At 45.6% G+C, this 20,827-nt stretch overlaps 2 protein-coding genes across 6 annotated transcripts in view; one reads left to right on the forward strand and one right to left on the reverse strand.

Moving 5' to 3' along the window:
• The window catches only part of LOC120799845 (E3 ubiquitin/ISG15 ligase TRIM25-like), a 12,941-nt gene extending 9,989 nt beyond the window's left edge, over positions 1–2,952 (reverse strand). The window contains exons 1-2 of the mRNA XM_040145277.1: positions 2,327–2,952; positions 1,306–1,482 (exon numbers count right to left, since the gene is read on the reverse strand). Coding sequence (XP_040001211.1) covers positions 1,306–1,482; positions 2,327–2,926 — 777 coding nt within the window. The 5' untranslated portion in view covers positions 2,927–2,952. The remainder of the gene's footprint in view (positions 1–1,305; positions 1,483–2,326) is intronic.
• mfng (MFNG O-fucosylpeptide 3-beta-N-acetylglucosaminyltransferase) overlaps positions 597–20,827 on the forward strand; it is a 35,236-nt gene continuing 15,005 nt past the window's right edge. Inside the window, exons 1-3 of one of the 5 annotated variants that reach the window (XM_040145273.1) lie at positions 597–666; positions 752–813; positions 20,147–20,192. In XM_040145273.1, coding sequence (XP_040001207.1) covers positions 624–666; positions 752–813; positions 20,147–20,192 — 151 coding nt within the window. In that variant the 5' untranslated portion in view covers positions 597–623. Of the gene's footprint in view, positions 667–751; positions 814–3,007; positions 3,121–12,074; positions 12,838–19,008; positions 19,421–20,146; positions 20,193–20,827 lie in introns of those variants that run through there. The other 4 variants (XM_040145271.1, XM_040145275.1, XM_040145276.1 and 1 more) reach the window with 4 other exon arrangements.

Here is a 20,827-nt window from a genome sequence, read left to right on the forward strand (position 1 = left end):
TCTCACACGGTTCTTAATCAAACTATAAGAACTATTGATAACCGGCATCATTATAATACTGTGACCATCTTAACAAAATGTGTTTACCTTTCAAAAGAGATATCTCCTTTTTATAAATGTAAATAACCATGTCAGGGAAGAGTGGATAATCACAACGTGCTAAAAGAAAACCAGACACAAGTCTGGTCAGTTAGTCTCCCTGTGGATAAGGTGCGACGGTTTCACGACTCCCAATCCTGCATCGAAGTTTAGACAGTGAATCTTAAAAATATTAGAGGTCGGATGTGTAACAACTATGGAATGAGGACAAATCTGAAAATTATGGGTCTCGGTGTCAAGTTCTAGGTGGACTCTGGCAAGGCAGATTTAATCTGAGGCAAAAAGCCTGGGTGTCCCCAGAGACGATGATTTAAACCTCAGTAAGTGTAATAAATAAATAAAAATAATAACTAACTACATCAGTACGACTGCGTTTTTCCACCTAACAAACACTGAATGAGTCTGGCCATATCGTGCCTTTTCTGACTCAGAAGAAATGGATTAAGAACTTGGGTGTTTTCCCTCTGAGGCTACTGCAGTGCCCTTTTAACCGAACTGCCAAATGAAATCGGCGAGCACACCTCATGCTCATGCGAAAGGCGGTTGCCGGAGTTTTGACAAAAACAAGTAAGAGAGAGCACATTACAGCCACCTTACCACCTTGTCTCTCTTAGGGTGTGGTTTCTAGTTTGTAAGGCTCTGGATGTTTTAGCACCACCAAACCTCAGGGCAAGCTGCTCAGCTTGGGTCATCAAACACCGCAGCATTAAACAGGTAAGACGGAGAAGTTACGGGGAGGCTGCCTTCTCCCGTTAGGGACCGAGACTGTGGAATAATCTGCCTATAAATATCTGCCACGCAACTTCTGTTAGGACACATTTCAATCTCGCTTTCACGGACGCTTGCTGAAATGTGTTGAAATGTTTTATATGCACATCGGCGCTTTCTTTGAGCCTGTACTGTACGTGCGAAAGGTGCTGTACAACTAAAGTTTATCGTTATTATTCATCGAGTCTAATTAGCTGAGTGTGAGACCGACAACATCAGTATTTCAACTGCGATCCAATTAACCGCACGAACGCTTTAAGGGTAGAGTTCCCCCCCGAACAACGACTTTTACCATTTCACGCCTCCATTGGGAGGAGGTGAGGTGTTGAGTAACAACAGCTGATGTGTTTTCCACGTGTATTCAGGGCGTGCCGGGCGATTTCTCGGTAGCATCAATTAGACCGCCGACGTAACAGCCCCGTACGGTGGTGTTTTAACGCCGGGACTGGCAAAGAGGAAGAGTGGCCACCTTGTCTGTGTGTGTGTGTGTGTGTGTGTGTGTGTGTGTGTGTTTGTCACCTTGAGGGACTCTAGGCTTTGTTTAAACTCCTCTCTCTCTCTCTCCCCAATCCGTATCCTCCCCTGACACGTCCTCTGGGACTCCTGGAGCTGGAGCTGACAGACAGACAGAGACACACAGACAGACAGACAGTTAAATATCAGATGACCGGACAGAGATATCCATTCAGGCATTTTGGAGGAACATTTTCACTATTCACGCCACATTCTCTTGAACTGATGTGACGCTTTTCTTATGCGATATCATCTATGGAAGGTTCTTATTGCGGGTTTATATCGTACAGGCATAATTATCTGAAGAAAAAAAAAAAACTTGTTATCATCGTCTAGAATTTCACCGGTTTGAGTTGATGGTTTGAGATTCAGTCTGAAGCGTCGTTAAAACAGTGTTGCACTGTTGCACAACAAAAACACAAGCGGATGCCGTGATACAAACATAATTTTGAACAGTTCTGATTGTTGCCTGTGACAAGACGGAGTTTGGTTTATCTGCGACCAGTTTTGATTGCTGTTGCTGCTGTTTTGATTTGATCTGGATTTGGACCCTTTGCGGGATGTAATCTTGTTTGATTTCAGCCCCCTTCTGTGCAGCCGGCTCAGCCTACAGTACTACTACAGGGCAGCACAGTTCACTGTCCATGGGACAGAGAGGTCTCTCCTGTCTGCTCATGTGGCATGGTGCGGGTGAGGTCTTCCGGCACTGGCTCAGAGAACCCTAGATGTTGGACATACTGATCAGAGACTGTTGGTGGCTCTTGGTGACTCCGTTACGGGTCTCAGGACCCTTGCTCTAATGTGTCTACCCATAATGTAATTGTCTTAATTTAAGACAAGTAATTGGGGTCAGAGGGTCAGATCCTGGAGTCTCCCTCCACTTCAGAGACTCTGGGAACCAAGAGTATCAACGCAGTTCCTGAAACCTCAAGTGTGTTCTCAGCACCTGTCTCCTGGCTCTCTGGGCGTCCCCGTTGTGCACTTCCTCCCGGTCGGCCTCGCACAGCGGGCAGTCCCCGCTCCACTCCACCGCGGCCTCCGCTTCGGGGCCGCCCCCCGCGGGCTCCAGACCCAGGCGGTGCTGGGCGCACAGCCGCTCCGCCAGGCACTCCACCGCGGCCACCAGCTTGTGGCGCCGCAGCGTGCCGACCTCCCGGTGCGGCAGGACGTGGACCTCGCAGAAGGACGCCAGGCAGACCAGGCACGACTTGACGGCCCTCAGCTTGCTCTCGACCGGGCAGAAGTCGCAGGGCACTTCCCCGGCTCCCACCAGGTAAAGCTCCGGCGCCGTGCCCATCTCGCTGGGCTTGAGTTTGTCGACGACCTCGGCGAGCACCGTGTTCCTGCGCAAAACCGGCCGAGGGCTGAACGCCTCCCGGCACTGAGGGCAGCTGAACTGGCCCGACTCCGCCTGGTCCCAGTAGCAGTTGACGCACCCCATGCAGTAGGTGTGTCCGCAGGGGATGGACACCGGGTCCTTCAGGATGTCCAGGCAGATGGGGCACCTGAACTGGCTCTCCGTCACCGAGATCTTCGCCTGGGCCATCTCTGCGGCGGACTCTCCGCCGGCCTCGGACGGCTTCCGACCCGCCTGTCGAAGAACGACCTGCTCCGGACTTCCTGACTCCCGGTGGGGTACGGTGATGTGAAGGGGAGGGGTCGGGATACAGAGGTGGCCCTTCCGCACTGTCATCCCGTCGGTGCCTGTGTCAATCTCCTGCCCTCAGTCCTGTCTTGCAGGTATGGAAAAGCTTTAAAGGACCGGTTCGCCCAAATTTAAAAACAAACAAACAAACACACTTTCTCACTGATAGTTTTGATGTTTTTTGGCCACATTTTTCCAAATATTGCCGCAGACTTCTGCCCGTAGCATTCCAGCCTTCGGTCCAGCAGGTACGATGGAGGTGGATGGACTTTTATTCATGACATTTTAAGATTTCAGGTTTTTTTTGTGACCTGTGTCCATTTTTTGTAGAGTCTAATTTTTTTTTTTTTTTTTTTAATTTGGTAAACTCTGTATAAGACCAATGTAATCAGAACATTCTTTTAAAACTTAATTTTGCAGTCCGTGATGATACTCATAAAGAAGAACGCACGCTGCTTTTCTTTTCTTCTACGCTTCCTTACTCCACATACAGTCGTTTATGGAGGTGTCTTACATACAAAAATCGTATCCTGTGCACCTGATCTCAGTGGTTTATTTTATGGCATTTTATTTCATTGCTTTAAAAAAAACTCAACATTGTCAGGGACGGGGGGGGGGGGGGGGTGTATGAGAGAGGGAGGAGGGCAAAACCTCCACCAACTGAGTTTAAGATTGAAATAATCTTAAACTCAGTTGGTCAGTGGAAGAAGAATATATATATATATAGATATATAGAGAAATATAGATATATATATATATATATATATATATATATATATATATATATATGGCACCGAACGCTGCTCGGTGTCACAGATCCGCGCCGTTGGTGCCTGCGGTCACACCGGCACCTAGTGGCAGCATCCTGCACTAATCCCCCCCCCCACCACGGTTTTAGCCAGACAGTGACAGGACCGCCTGCCGCTGCCTCCGGCTGAGCCGACCGGAGAGCTGCTGAGACGCGTTGTTTCAATCGGTCCAGAGGCACAGCAACGGCCCAGCAACGGTCCAGCAACGGCACCACCCACTTCATCTGTTGACGCTGCCCAACACTGATTTTTTTTTAAAATGAGACTCAATCGATGGAACCGTAGCACAATTCCGGCGCATGCGCAGATTTTTGAACCCATTCTTAACTCGGCACTGGGCGTTGCATTGCCGATGATATCTACATGTAATATCCTCGTTGACGCAGATTATAGGCTTGTCCGGGGAAAACCCGTTTGCAGGTCAAAGACCAAGTCCCACAGTCGCCGTTTAACAGAAAGCCGCGAGCCCCAGAGTTGCTCTGACGCCTCCACTGGGCTGTGGTATTCTGACAAGGCATAGTGGTGCACAGTTTGAGAGCAAGCGAGTGGCCATTTCCCTAAAAAACAAAACAAAAAACCCCCCAAAAAAACCACTTCTCGTCTGCAATAAAGAATAAAACCTCCACAGTGTCTCACAAACGAGCCTGAGCATTTAAATGAGTCGCACTTCGGTCATATCCAAATAAACAGCTGCCCGAGTTAGTACGTTTGTAACTTTCACACACCGCTTTTCATTATTCGGAACCACCATTCCAGTACCGAGGCCGTAACGGAATCGGCGACCGCGGTGGTTTTTACCTTTATTTTATAATTCGCAGCCGGATTCGAACGGGACACCTGGAGGGAACATTTTGAACAGAAGCGCAGTGACGGCAGACTTAAAAAAAATAAAAGGCCTCACCTCCTGAAATCATCACGTTTTGATGCTTTTCCAGTGGAGGGAGTTGCCTTACACACTGGTTTTTACTTCGGAGATGTTGCAACGTAAATTCCTTCTTTTTTTTCTTTCTTTTTTTTTTTTTTACATGTCAGGGTCAATTTACCGTGTAGCCGAGGGGAGAGCCACGCGGCTGTTGTACCGCGGTGTCCTCTAATGCTGTTGAGCGGCTTTCTTCGGTCTGCATAAAGTGACCCAACATCGCCCGAGCAACCTTGACGAGGGCTCGGGGACAAAATTCGAGGGGACGAACTTCGCCAGACGTGGGCCCCTTGCCGGTCAGAGAGGGTCGAATGAAAGCGGCGGGGTCAGAAAGCGGAGGCATCAGTTTATTAGCGCCCCAACGTTTTTATAGTGTGATGCTAATATTATTGAAGTACCTCCTTAAATTTTCATAAATGCTATTCAACATTCATGTGATTATTTGAAATATGGAACCACCTGCCGAGTAATAGTCTTATTTTTCTGAATTGACGTAATTCTGTACTTTTAAATGTTATGTGAGTTTTGTGTTGTAACTGCAAAAGTTACAACACAAAAGTTTTAAAATTGTCAAGAGAGGACTTGCAACCCTGGACGACGTCTGCCTATCAAAGAGGGGACGTCCTCAGCCTGCAGTGGAACCACCTGTGGTTCCTTTGTATATATTCGTGTCCAAATGTTGTAACACTGGGACACGAATGTACACAGAGGCTTTATTGAATTCTTTCAAAAGAGGATCATGTAACTAAAATTACTTTAAGCTCCAAAAATCTTGCTTTGACAACTAGTCTTGAAATAATCATGTAGCATTGCACCCTATTAGCACTGCACTGTGTGTAAGCCACTGCGGCGAGATTGGTTTCGATTCTCCAGGTACTAAAAACAGGAAGTATTTGAACCACTGGTGCCTTGCAGTCGCAGACGAGCACGCCCACGCTACCGAGTGCACCGGGAGCTTGTCCCCCGAGGGCTTTTCGGTCTTCACTTTGGGCGTGGGCCTTCAAAATTCACCGGGCCTCATAACGATCGAACCCACATGCGCAGAACCTCCAAGCATTACTCCAGCACACCGAGCTATCTGCGGAGACATAACAATGCGTCACTTCTCGGAGCACTTGTCTCTTTTCTTTGGACACCGGACTTCAAGATTTAGTGAGCACCACAACGATCAAACCCTTGACCTCAAAACTTCTCAACAGGCCTCTGAGTCCTTGAACCATTGTGCCGCAACATGGAGGAGAGTTTTGAGTTTCGAGAGAAAAGTGTGTATAAATACATTCAGAGTATAGTTTTGCTGTGTCTCTGCACAGCCACTGTACTGTACTGTTGGTTAGTGTGTAATGACCGGGAGGTCCGCCGTTGGATAGGCACACAGGTACACAGGCGCGCACACACACACACACACACACACACACACACACACACACACACACACACACACACACACACACACACACACACACACACACACACACACACACACAGATCATTTGAGATACACACAGATACCTGCCTGTGGAGTTAGGTGGTCTCCCCTGTGAGGTTTAGTTTGTCGATGGGACCCAGGATTAGTGCTCCATGTCTCCTATAAATGTACAGATACTTAAACAAAATGATTTCTGGGAATTAAAACAAGGACAGATGTGTTACTTTTACAAAGAGGATTTTTTTTTTTGGTCCCCATCCTTTTTCATGATGGCCACTGTCCCAGTAAGCAGATGAAATGACATGCAGGCATCTGGGTTAATATTTAATTAAATTAGCTTGATCTGTTAACGTCTTTATGTGTGTAGGTTACAAGGATCTGTTGCAGCAGAAGTTCAAGGAATAAATTTCGCCGTGTAGTTAGGACCTGCCTCACACTTAGATAAAGCCATTGAAATGGTGTTGAAATTAAGCTTATATCTCAGCCAGACACCTTAAAAACATATCTTCTCACGCAGACTTTGCCCTGCTTCCATCAGGTTTTAATCATCTCAAGTTTTAATCAATCCATCATTGTTAAATACTGTTTTTGAAAGTTTTATAAGTTTGGCTTATTAGACAGTGTTTAAAATATTAAAAGTCAGTGCAGCCCTTGATTTTATGACTTCCTCACTTTTGTATCCGTGATTTTTCTCCAATTCCACTTTTTTGAGTGTGGCTCAAGTCTCCGTCTGACTCACAGCTCAGAGCAGGCAAACAGACAAAAGCACTAAAAGGGGGTCTGGTCCCTCGACTCCCCTGGCCCTTTGTTCCAAGCGGGGCTGTGATGTACCTGCTGGTTTAGAAAGGACCCTTTTCAGCTAGGCCGTAAGGCGATCCTGGGCCTTTCCTAGCCAGGGTGTGCCCCGGGCCTCTCTGGTATACCTGCGGGACTGGTGGGGGGCGGGGTGGGGTGGGCTGGTCTCCACTGGGCCCAGGTAGTGGCGGAGGATGGGGGAGAGGAAAGCAGCTGGTCAGTGGAAGAAGAAGAAAGAGAGAGAGAGAGAGAGACCTAGAGAAAGGAGGGGAGGGATGGAAGGATGGATGTAAGGCGAGAACGCTGAGAAAGGACAAATAAACAAAGGTGGCGATGAGGGTCTGGGGTGAATTAATTGTATCAAGCTCTTTCTCTCTTTGGCGACAGTCTCCGGAGACAGCAGCACAGGGAACAGTAGACAGTGGATACAGTATTGGACTAGTGTAGACCAGCTTAAAGAGACCTGCAGCTTTTTAAGAGTGAGCCTGCGGGGTAACACATCCATTTCATGGTTCCTCCCTGAAAATTTGTCTAATGCACAAATTATTGTCTTTTTCCTCAGTTCTACTTCGAACAAACGTTGATGTGAAGGGAGATCACGTTCAATATGTTCCCACAGCAGATAAAATTAAATCTGAGAGCAGAGATTTTTATCTCGGAATTCTAAAACATCAGCGTTAAATATTGTATTAGAATAGATGCACAGATGAGCAGACAGCCAGAGACAGGAGATGCAGCACAGGCAAGGACGACAATTTCAGCAAACCGGAGTGCAGTACAGTAATGCAGCATGCATCTCTGCAGATCTGTCATTAGTGGCCTGTGAAAAACACTGCCCCCCTTTGAAAAATCTTCAGTAAACTTTACAAAAGGCTATGGCACTATTGGTCTTTCTGGAATCACTTTTCTTTAACTGGAATATCCAACTGTGTTTTGCCTTCTCCATCTGAGCAAATCTTACCACAGCCACACTAGCGGCTCTGCGAGGCTGTACCGAGGCCCAGTGGTGCTTCGAGCTAAACGCTAATGACAGCATGCCGACACGTTCGCAATCATGATGCTAACACGCTGATGTTTGGCAGGTACGACGGTTACCCCATTTACCACCTTAGTTTAGTGGGTTTGCGTGCTAATATTTGTTAATTAGTTCAAAAGACAAGGATTTCAAGTATTGGACACATTGAAATTTTTACCTGATGAAGGCACTGAAGTCAAGGGATCACCAGAGTTATTGGGGCAAACACATGTCTACTCCAAAATTTAAGTCAATCCATCCAATAGCTGTCAAGACATTTCACTCGAAAAACACAAACGTCACATCATGGTGGAGCATTATAATAAATCCTCTGGGAACCATGAATGTCGGGACAAAAAACTGTGCTATCCATCCAGTCGAATTCAGGTATTTCACTATGAAAACTATGACCTGCTGGTGGCACTAGAGGGGAAGCATAGGGTATCACCAAAGTCATTCTGGCTCATCGTCTGGGCGCCGTGAATATCTGTACCTTTCATGACAATTCATCTAAATAGCTGTTGAGATATTTCAGTCTGGATCAAAGTGGTGGACTGACCAGCTGCCTGAATTTGCCATCCCTAGAGCCATGCTGCCAATGTAAATGAACACGTTGTGTCTGAAGCCGCTGTGAACTTTTTTCTGTATCGAACCAGACCAAGATCTTTCCCGAACCCCGAACCAAGTGCTGTGAGAGTCTGAACATAACCATTAAGAAGCTGAATAATGCTGTAGTCACTACAGGCGGATGTTGGATTGCAAGACTGGTAATTTTGGCGGAAAACAAATATGGTGTCTGTCGACATTGTACTGACATTTTATTTATTTCAAACTCATGACTCTCCACTTTACATCAGTGTCAAAGCTATTCTGAAACTAAGACCCCGTTCAGACCTGGCATCAACACGCGTCTTCGGTGATCCGGTCACAAGTGGACAGCTCTAAGTACGTCATTTCACACCTGTCATTAGGATGCGTCTACACATGCGTCTCCGGTGGCCACTTGTGATCGGATCTCACCTCTCCGCTCTGTATACGCATAAACACGTACATCATTTCCGTTCGCAAAGACCAAATGTGTTGTTGTTTCTAACAGCGATGAACTTCCCGTGCAAAGTCTGCCGGAAAGTAAAATAAGAAGAAGAAGAAGAAATCAAAACAACGCAGACTGGGTCTGTTCCGTGGCCCGTTCCAGACAAACCACATCACCCAAGGTGTTTGACGCAGTCGTAATATACCTCGATGGGCTTTTAGAAATTTTCAGACGCCATGGACAAAGCCAGCTTAAATGATTCCTACGACTTGTATTTGTTTCTGAATGAGTACACAGTTCCGCTTACGCAGAGGACGTCAGTTGAGTAGGTGGTCCTTCAATTTGGCCCAAGACACATTTGCGTCCACTTTCCTAAAAAGAATGTGGCCATACGCAGCCCGGGCCGACTCTGAATGTGGTCTGAGGGAACGGATCTCAAACGTGTCCTCGATGCGTCTTGGGTGCATTCACACCTGTACTTAGAGCTGTCCACTTGCGATCGGATCGCCCGAGACTCATGTCAGAGCCAGGTCTGAACAGGGCCTTACCAGAACACCGCGCGTAAGACTCAGCCTGTGGTGGCTTTGGATCCTGACGTACAGCTCCCTTTCAAAGTGAGGTGGCTACTGTTAGAAAAACAAGTGATGCCTGCTGTTTGCTGACGTGTGGCTTTGTTGCTGGTAAACATACCATTACCAAGTTATGAGTCATCTTTGGTCTTTGAAAGTAGTTATGTTTCTGAGGATATTGTTAGCTTAAAATATTAACTGGTTAATTTCAGGAGGCCTTATGATGAACAACAGGAGATGGTACTTTCATCATCCTCAAAATAAAGAAGCCTGTACCTGTGTTTTGGAATAAAACCCTCGATTTGGAAAATCATAATTTTAACAGTTAATACGTAGCAGTTTTGCAGTGTTTTTTGGATACAGCTGAGCCACACAAAAAGTGGTGTAACTGTAACTCTGAGTGCTGAAGAGGAAGGAAGAAGGCGGAGTGTTTTGCTGTGGTTTGCTGTTTCTGGATGAGTGAACGGATGGCACCATGTTCAGTGGGCTGATATATTGGTTTTGTGATTGATTATCAGCCGCGACAGCGGCGCTGGTGTTGTTTTCCCCTCGTGAGTCCGTGTGTGTGTGTGTGTGTTTGTGTGTGTGTACAGGTCATCATGGCCAAATGTGGTGCCGGACACACCTAATGCAGCGGGAACCACCAATGAGGAAGTTCTGAATACTTTGTCAAGTGTTCATATTTCTGTCTGTCTGCCACAGTATCGCACGACCTCGCAACTTACAGTCACGAAACTTTACAGATGTGTAGTTGGTATCGAAATGATGATCGCCAGCTAATCATATATATCAGTGGTTCACAACTTGGGTATCGGGACCCCCCCAAGAGGTCTCAAGAAAACGGGTTAAGAGATGATTAACTAGAGGAAAAGATGATTTCTCTTAGGAATAATGTTTACTTTTCTTACTTCTTAAGTAACTTTATTTGTTCTGGACTATAGGAAACTATTGAAATGTAACAGTATGAGAAGGAAAACATTCTTTCATTTTCAAAATAATTTTTTTGTTAAACTGCTGACAGGTCATGGATGTGTGCAAACCTTTAATGAGATGTTGCAATTAATGATTGCTACTGCTACATTTTTAACTGGTGTTAAGTGGATTGAATTTATATTGCATGTCATACTGATACTTCTATTCTCATTCTTTGTCTTTCTCAAAAAATCCCACAGTCTCGTCAAAGCGATCATAATGCAGAAATGCCTTAAATTAGACATTTTATTATTGGGTAGCCCAGAGGTTTCTCATTACATCATAGACTTGTATTTAAAAAAGAAAAAGGAATCTACAGACACGCCAATGCCAATAAAGGGTCTATTGCTGATTGCCGAACATATTGTTAGAACCGCACTGGGATCGGTGGCGTGCCGCGTTAACACCGATCGCAAAGTCAGACACAGCCGACAGGCTGATGAAAATTTCGTCGTCGGTTCTTCCGGTATCCTGTAAAGTGGATATGGAAATTTGGACCTGTTTGTAGAGCTAGACGTCAAGTTGGTGGATCACCAAACTCATTAGGACTCATCTTCTGGGGACTTTGAATATCTACCAAATTTAATCACAATTAATCCAGCACTCAGCTGACATACAGCATTTATACTTGTGTAAAATACAAACACAAGTATAGGCAGTTCATGTTACAGCTGTTGAGCTTGATAGTTAATTCTTGACCTTGGAAACAGACGCTGACGAAATAATCTCAACTCAAGGTCCACTTCCGGAGCTTTTAACCGTACCGCACGGTCTCCTTCGGATGGAGTTCGCTCCTTTGCGATTTATGTGAAGATGTTCACACTCCCCACCGTTCTCGGGACCTCTCGTCCATGTTGGCTCAAAAAGCGCTCAGAGTAGTGGAAACGTTTGAGCTGCTACACTCCCATCACAGTCAAACAAGCCCCATCCGCTGAAGAAGACCGTGTGACGGGGTCGAAAGCTGAGGAACAGGCGAGCAAGTGGCGCTTAAGTTGAGATTAGTCAGTTGTTAGTGTGGCTCTGACTTTTTAGGCATATGACAGACATGCTTCACTAAAACGCTGTAGTCTCCTCTTTGTTTCGACTGTTTACCGGAAACCTTTTTCCTTTCTATACAATATACGATAGAAAAATACATGAAAAAGACAGAAAAGAAACGCGCTGAGATCCTTATTCTTCTTAATTAGATACTGTACAATTAAACATTGTGCGATGTATCGTTATCAATAGTGCCAAAACTTCTGTTATTAACAAATAGGCCTATTTCTCCATTGTATACGTGACTCAACCATATTACAAGTAATTCATCTTTAAATTTGAAGATTTAAGATTGTACATTATATATGATACATAATAGCTTTAGCCTACTATGTAATTATTGGGAAAACCATTCAATATAGCCCACATACAGAGTATTCTCGTCCCATGTTATGTGATGCATGTTTTAACCTCAGTGTCAAATGGAGAGGCGATTGAAACCGGAAGTATAATTGGGGTTTTTATTTTGAAAGGTGCGTCAGGCAGTGCCGCGGTTTGATTCCGTCTTGACACCAGCGACGAGCGGGGTGGGCAGAGCCGCGCTTGCGACCGAGTCAAATATATCCCGGTGACAGCGGCTTTTGCGCAGAAAACGAGAGGAGACGGGGCCGGTGCTGCGCCGCTGGTTTCCAAAAAAACAGGTGGGATTTCGAAACGTTGGCGCCTCCGCGACTCCAACTTACCCCGACAAGCGGTCTGCAGTGCGTGAAATTAAGATTTAACTAATGAGGAACAGCGACGAAAAACGCTTTGAAGAAGGAAGAGAAGGTAACGGGGAAACGAAATTAGACCCCCAAAAAACCAGGAACATTAAGGAACCAAGAACATGGTTTTAATACATTGTGGAACCTGAATAACTTTTTTGGTTCTACAATGCATAAGCGATGGATGCGTCGCAGGCTGCCAGCTTTGATCTTCACCTTCTTCATTTTTGTCTACGTGGATTTTCAACTATGCACCAGCAACCCTCCAAAACTCCGAGTGGTCCACGACCCGTCCGCCGGTGCGCTCCATCGCGCCATCCAGCAGGCTCCCCCCGCGGCCAACGAGGCGCAGGCGCTGGTTGGCAACGGCAGCGGCGCGCACGGCGGACACCCAGCCGCTGGGGCTGCGATCGTAACCCCGCCGAGGCTGAGGCAGGAGGACATCTTCATCGCCGTGAAGACCACCGGGAGGTTCCACAAGACGCGCCTGGCGCTCCTCCTGGAGACGTGGATCTCCAGAACCAAGGCGCATGTGAGTCTCTGTTGTGTCTGTGCCGTTTTCTGAAAACTCACTCGTTTTTTTACACACTCTGCTGCTGCTGCCATCCAAAACCATTTACGCCATTAAAAACAGCAGGACACCAGCAGGACACCAGCAGGGCTCCACCAGAAGCTCCATCAGAAGCCTTTCAGCAAATCACTGTCTGGATTGACAGCGGTGAACTGCTGATCTCATGTGGACAATAAGTGTTCGTAACACAAAAGTCCTGAGCAAAGCTGCAGTCTCAGCCTCATCTATGACGAGACCCATGTTACACATAGTCGTATGTCTTAATCGGAGCAAACCGTCTCTTCTCCTGGAGGTTTTAGGCCGGAACTCGTGAGCTCATTTCAAGTCAATACTTTTTTATACATTTCTTCCATGAAAAGATCAGATATCGGACCCATCATTAGGCCCCACAGGAAGACACTTGCTGTGCATTCACCACCCTCATGCTTCGAAGCCGCAAGACTGATTATTCTGATTGACAAGGCCTAAGTTAACTTCCTTGCTGATTGAATGATTGCTTGGTTTATTGACTAAATCGCAGATGACAGGAAACAACAGTGTAAAGAAAAAAAAAGAAAAAAGCTTTGCAGCCTGTTGAAACCTCGTTTTCAGACCGAAAAAGCACAACTGACACCTGTTTTCTCACTGGCATCAGTAAAAAACTTTGTGTTCTTTGATATCAGGGCATTGGACGGACTTCTCAAGCTCAAAAATGTCAATGTTGTCGCTGTTTAAGGTTTAGTTTGGTTGGCAGACTCCGGAGATGATCAGATCAGGGCTAACTTATCAAATTCCTGCGGCGAATGATCTGAGAAGAACGATCTTTGCGGCTCAGTCGGAGAGCAACAAACCTGTACCAAAGTCTTGCCGTTGCCTTTTATCTGCTACTCTCCAATGGATCCCGTTTAAAAGGCAGATCGTCCCTTTTACAGGAAAAGTCCAACCTTTTGGGAAGTATGCCTATTTGCTTCCTTTATTGGTGGAGAAGACTGATAGCACTCTCCTGTCTGTATGGTACATGAGGAAGCTATAGCCAGCAGCCGGCTAGCTTAGCATAAGGACTGGAAACGGGGGAACAGCTAGCTCGGCGGTGTCAAAAAGGGAACGGAGTCCCTCCGCACCGGCTCCGATCCGTTACAGTCTCGCCGGTGGTTGTGAGCTGGGCTATTTCTTGGCTCGGTGCATTCATATCTCGGAGTCTCAGCTGGTTGCCCGGTAATCTCACAGTGACGAAACAAGACTCCAGCCACTTTTTTGTTAACTTTCATCAGAGTCAGGTCAGCTGCCCCCCCCCCCCCGTTTCCTGTCTTTGTGATAAGCTAAGTTAACTAGCTGCCTCATATTTAGCAAACAGACATGGTGGTTTCGATTTTCTCATCTGACCCTTGGCAAGAAAGCTGATACATCTATTCCCCGTAATGTCAACCAATTACCCTCACACTTACAGCCGATTGCTACTGAGTTGCTTTTGAGTCAGAATAAGACTTTGATCACACGAGTGTTCTGGCAGGGGTCCATTTTTTCTCTCTCACCATCTTCCCTTTGACTTCCATTATCGTCCAATTCAAAGGTGATTAATTAGCACGAAAGACAAAAACTATTGCCAAAGCAAAGTCTAATCAAATTCAAATTGCGTTTTAATGTCTTTCGGGTCGCTCTCTCTCTCTCTCTCTCTCTCTCACACACACATACACACACACACACACGCACACACACAGTGTGGGCTACCTGGCGTTTTCCTTGTCCTGCCATTGTCCTGTCAGTGAGACTCTGCCGTACCCACAGAACCCTTTACCGGGACCATTTGTTTATCTCAGAGCTCAGCAGCCCTAATCTGCTGCGGCTTTGCCCGAGCTGGCCGGTGAAATCAGAGTTGAGTTAATCTTCAGGGGGAAAAAAAAAAATACATTGATAGGGATTCGGAGTTGGTGGTGCGGCTCACAGATCATCACTGGCTTACAGGCTGACAAGTACTGATACCCAGACACGGCACAGGCCTTATTCTGTAACAAAGAGTGGAAGATTTCACTAGGATACTTTTTAAAGAGTACATGCCCTCAGTTGTCAGTTTATTAGGCACACCCAGCTAAAACTAATGCAGTCCTGCAATTAATCCCCCCATCGTGACGGCTTCAATGTTCTGTTTTTGTTGAAACTGTGAAACTGAGGCGTTGATTCAGCCGTACGATCACTTTGGAGGATGTAGCCTGTGGTGCTGAACATTGGCACCTTCATGAAAGTAGGAACAGATGAGCAGCGATCTTAAGAGGAAGTGTTCATCTTCTATCTTACAGCCTCGTGTTTTCTTTGCCACAGTGCAGACAGACCTTTCAGAGGAGTGCCGATTTCAGTAAGAGGCATAATCCTGCGCGCGAAAGAGGAAGACGATGTGGAAGATGTGTGTCACTCTTTTGTCATTGCAAAAGCAAGACACAAGACTGTTTCATCTTCCCTCGGGCCCATTAATGTACCTGAGAATACACACAAATCACACCCCCGTAAAAACAGACCCACTTATATATACACAAGCACATGGACACACAAAGATGCGAGTATAGACACAGCGATACAAGAAAACACACCCACACACACACACACAGACACAGGAAGCTGTGCAGGCAGGTTGTCTGGGCCGAGGGGAAGCAGCCGCCATGTGGTGACACTGTTAACAATACTGAAAAGGAAGCTGGTCATAGAACAGGAACTTGAGAGGCAGATTGCAGAACAGAACAAACCTCATCTTACCTCGAAACACACACACACACACAAACCACAAGGTTTTGCTAATCATACAAGGTGAAAAGTCATTTCTAAACAGCTTGGCATCTACTTTCACTAAGCACTGCTTAAATCTGCTTGGAGCTGGAAGCAGGAGCGTTGAGACAGAAAGGTTTTAATGGTTACGTACGATCGTCAGAGGAAACACAGCAGAGGAACAAAAGTTCATAGTCGTGTTAGCAGGAAGCACAGCGATGCTAACATGATGATGTGATCATGTTAGGCAGGTACAACGTTTACCGTGATCTGCATCTTAGTTTTGTGTGCTTTGCTAATTAGCACAACATGCAAAGCACAGCTGAGGCCGATGGGAGTGTCATTCGTTTTGCAGGTATTTGGTCATAAACCAAAGTATCGGACGAACTGAAATTTCTGCCCTGATGGTGGCGCTAGAGGAAGGTTAGAGGGTCATCAAAGTCATTAGGATCCATTGTCTGGGAAGCATGAATGTACGTACAAGATTTTGTGCAAATCCATCCCCGTGGATGTTGAGATGTTTCACAGGGTGAGTGGAAACTTTGACCTGGTGGTGGCGCTACGGGAAAATTTAAGCGATCACCAAAGTTAATCCTCAGGCTTCATCTGCCGGGCACCGTGAAAATCTTAAAAAAAAAAAATTTAAAGGTAAACCATTAAATAGCTGTCCACCTGCCGGTGGCACTAATCTACTGCACCTGCACGTAGCACAGATCCGCTCGAGTTGTGCCTTCTGCCTTAGCAGACAGTCATATCTGTGATAAATCCAGTTTGGAATCGGCCGTGATGGATGAAAGAAAGTTTGTTTCAAGCTTTGACTATTTGATGCGTTCCAAAATCTTATGGGACATTTTCATTCAACGCAGCCATATTGTATCGGAGTCTCTTGTAAACGACAAAGTCAGCTGTGGCTGTTGGCATTCAGAGTTATTTCTCTCCTGGCCGCGTTGTCTCACGAAATGTCGCTAGATGTTAAAGGGGGTAGGACTGCATTGTTTGGCCCTCAGAGGAGCAAAACTGCTGGGGCAGCTATTCATTGAATGTGAAGGCTAATCATGAGTTAAAAGGCTTATGCCAGTACTTGTCAGTTTGAGGTCTAAAATGTTGGTCGACGATTGTCGGCTTTTTAAATTTAAACGAGGGAGCGATAACCAAAAATCTGCACCCAAGACACACATACTATATAAACAGTGGGGTCCAAAAGACCACGTTCCCATTCAAGTCCATGGGAAAGTGGTGCCTGACTCAGACTTATTCTTTGGTTTTGGTGTTGTTACTTTCCTTGAGAAAGGAAAGTAAGTAATTTCAGTCAGTTTGAGGACTAAATCGAATGGTTTTATGAGTGATGCCGGGATAAATTTAAAGTACAGTTGTCTCAAAAGACTCAAAAACTAATTGTGGGCAAAATACCGTTTTTAAATGTGTTTTCCTTTCAAAATAAAGCTGAATCAGCTGGTGTAAACAACTGCAAACTAAAATGTTTTCTTGTGTGAGTCCAATGGTAGAATGCACGCTTTATTACATTATATTGAGGGAATAGTTCTAGATTTTGGGGAAATAAACTTATTTGCCTTCTTTCTGGGAGTTAGCTTGGAAGATCGATATCACTGTGAATTAAGCATGGAGCCCAGAGCCAGGAGGCAATCAACCTAGCATAAGCACCGGAGGCGGGGGGGGGGGCAGCAAGCCCGGCTCTTTCCAGAGTTCAAAAATCTGCTCACTGAACTTCTCTAAAGCTCACTAAATAACATTGGAGTAATCCTTATACACGCCAAAATGTAAAAAAAAAAGGCAGTTTGTGGTTTTAGAGAGAGTCACGTTCATACTATTCCTTGATGAACAACAGTCTATCCATCCACCCAGCGCTTGTGTGCGGCGTCTGTCAACCCGTAGCCCTGGAGAGTCACCGCTCCTGGCAGAAATATTTGGAGGATCTCTCTCCGTCTAAAAACCGCAACTTTTCATGGCGCTAGCCAGGCCAAGCTAGGTTAATCACCTCTCGGCTTTAGCACCATGCTGAAAGCACAGAAAGCAAGCAAATAAGTGTATTTCCCCAAATTATCTACCTAATCTACCGATTCCTTCGAAGCTTTGGTTGGACGCTCTGGTTTATTTGGTATAACTTTTGCCAATAATATTGATAATACGGAGTTGAATAAAATATAGCGACTGTCGGGTAAAATCCCAGAAGCAGCCAGATAGATCTACATGGATAGAGCAATAAAAGGATTTATCTCTCCACCCTCAATTACTCTCAGCAGTGTTCTCTTTAGGCACCTCAAAATGCTCCCGTGGAACATAGTGGAGGCCCAAATGGCATATTTGAAAGTCCGACTCCCATCACACAGCCAAGGACTCACCAAGGTATAGATCAAAAACCCTTATCTAGATATATTACAGTCATTTTGTGCTATCGGGCAGTACAAATCTTACTTAATGGCCCTTTAACAGTGTGAAAAACAAGGTGAGATTTATGCATTCCTGCCTGACCTCAGTAAAATGTCCTCTCAAACTCTGTTTACGAGCCACTGCGAACCGACAGTCCGCCATTCTTGTCCGTCAGCCCAGGTTGACTGATTTCAGTGCAGGTAGTTTAGTTTGAGTTATTACCAGAGGGGTTTGGGGGGGGGGGGTGATTGTGATGGTGGCTCTTTCTCATGGGGTTTTACTGGGGTAGGTGGTAATGGTGGTGGTTGTTGCAGTCATGGCAGTGAGGAGGATTGATCCAGGTATCTCATTACGCCTCCTCCCGCTTCAGTGATAGACCGATGAGAGGGAGGGATGGATAGAGGTAAAAAAAAAAAAAGAAAGAAAGAAAGGGCCTTCGGGATAATAAGGGAGGGAGGGAAGAGTTTGATCGGTATTAAAATGACCGAAGTGAAGATTTAGAGGGTGTCTGATGTCATTGCAAGAGAGAAAGAGAGAGGGGGGGGTATTAAGAGTTGATGGATGAACTGTGGTGGGTACAGTAAAACAGTGCTCAATTAGATGCAGCCTTTTCTTTTACAGCACAGTGCAGAGAATATCCTGGAGATTAGTCACTTTAATGTAAAGACACACACACACACACACACACACACACACACACACACACACACACACACACACACACACACACACATTCTACCCATTGTACACTTGTACCCGACTGTCTCCGCAGTTGCCATCTCTTTAAAGCGCACCCTCACATATGCACACACACTCTTGTGCACGCCTGCTTTTCGATTGCTAGTTGGTAACACACACACACACACACACACACACACACACACACACACACACACAGAAAAATATCAGCCTCACATGGAAAACAAAGGGGCCTGCTCCGACATGAACGATTACCCCTGTCACCTCAAGTTTAAGTTTAATCTCGGTGTAGCTGATATCAGTGTGATTTAGTACTGTATGATGTATTCACTTAGACAGAGCTCATTTAAAATGTTTTAAGATGTATCTCCGAAACATTTTTAGTATTCTTTTACTCCAGCCAAAACTTGGGGAGACACATTAATACATTTCCAGGAGGTAGATAAAACTTTAGCTATGGTTTGTGTTTGTCTTATCTACCAGGTGATTTGTCCCAGTCTTGGGTTATTTAGTGCCTGCCTGGCAAAGAAAGTCGCACACGCCGTTGATAGAGTGTAACGCAGGCGTTGCTTGCTCAAATCCCCAGATACAAAGCCTCCCCGGTCTCAGTGACTCATGCACAGGACGGATTTTAATCTTTTCAGGGAGGTGTCTGCTTAGATGAAACTGGCGCAGGATTCCCGCTGGCTGTGGAAAATTCGGAGGAGTTGGGGAATTTTAAAAGGTTGATTTTTTTGCATTTGAAGAAAGAAAAAGGAATATGAGACTTTTTTCCAGACCCAGATCGATAAAGATACAGTAAATAAAAATAAATGTTTGCTAGTTAATAAATAATAATAAAAAAATAACATATAATTTGAAGACAGCTTTAATGGTTGAATGTTTTATAATTTTTCACCACCAGATGTCAGTATCGTACTACAAAGCTATCTATCTACCTATCTGTCTGTCTGTCTGTCTGTCTGTCTGTCTGTCTGTCTGGTTGAATGACTGTAAGAACAGGCTGTGAGAGTGGTAGCACCACAGTGTATGTGAGTGTGTGAGATTCGAGACTTGTAAATCTTGTATATCTGCCAAAGAACTAATTGACTTGGCCATACAGTGCTCCCCTGACCACTTTGGACTGTGTGTGTGTGTGTGTGTGTGTGTGTGTGTGTGTGTGTGTGTGTGTTTGTGTGTCTGTGTGTGTGTCTGTGTCTGTGTCTGTGTCCGTGTGTGTATGCAGTGACTCAGCTTTTTCGCTCACAGTGGGGAGCCTTGTTTTTATCACATCGAATTTGCTCTATTCAAAACAATATTGATCCCGTGAGTGTGTATTTGTGTGTGTTCGCTCCTTAATGAAGGTGCTTTCAGGATATTCTGTTACAGAAGTGGAAACAGAGCAGTCTAGTCAGAGCTGGCATTTTTAAAATCCCTTGTCTTTCTCTTTTTTCTCTGTGCTTTTGTCCAGACGTTTATTTTTACAGACACAGAGGAGGAGGACTTAAGTTCAGAAGGTAAGCAGCCAACTTGAATCTAATTTACTAACAAACTCAAATGGCCAGAAGTATATGCATGCAAACTTTGGTGAAATTTTGGTCTAGGACCCAACTTGGGAGAGACCCTTTCCTGCTTCAAGGTGACAGTGCCCCCATGCAGAAAACCAGGCCCTGAAAGAAATGGTTTTCCCAGCTGGGTGTGGATGAACTTGACCGACACGCACGGCGCCCTGACTGTCCAACACCTTCGCGGTGAACTGACCTCGCATTTGCTAAAGCCCCACCCCGCCCTAGTTACTGTTGCCACACCAGCACGGCAGATTCCCGCTCAAAATCTTTTGAAACAGCGGGTCCTTGATTTTTAGACAGACTCAGACGAAAGTAGCTTCGCATTTCTAGCTGTCAACCAGCAATTTCGCTGGACAAAGTGACAACTGCCGCCGGCCGATTTTCATCGGCTGTAGCTGGCTAGCTAATTGAGCTAACGCTATCCCCGTGAGTTGGTCGAAAACAGCGGGTCCAGCTGCTTCTTTTTAAAGCAGGAATCTTATTAAAGGGTCCCAAACATGCACACAACAAAGCTACATACGTGTAAATCTGTTAAAAGCCTTGCCAGAAGAGTGGAGCAGCACATTAATGCCCATCGTTTTGGA

This window comes from Xiphias gladius, chromosome 15, assembly GCF_016859285.1.
Source record: "Xiphias gladius isolate SHS-SW01 ecotype Sanya breed wild chromosome 15, ASM1685928v1, whole genome shotgun sequence".
Taxonomy (NCBI): Eukaryota; Metazoa; Chordata; class Actinopteri; order Istiophoriformes; family Xiphiidae; genus Xiphias; species Xiphias gladius.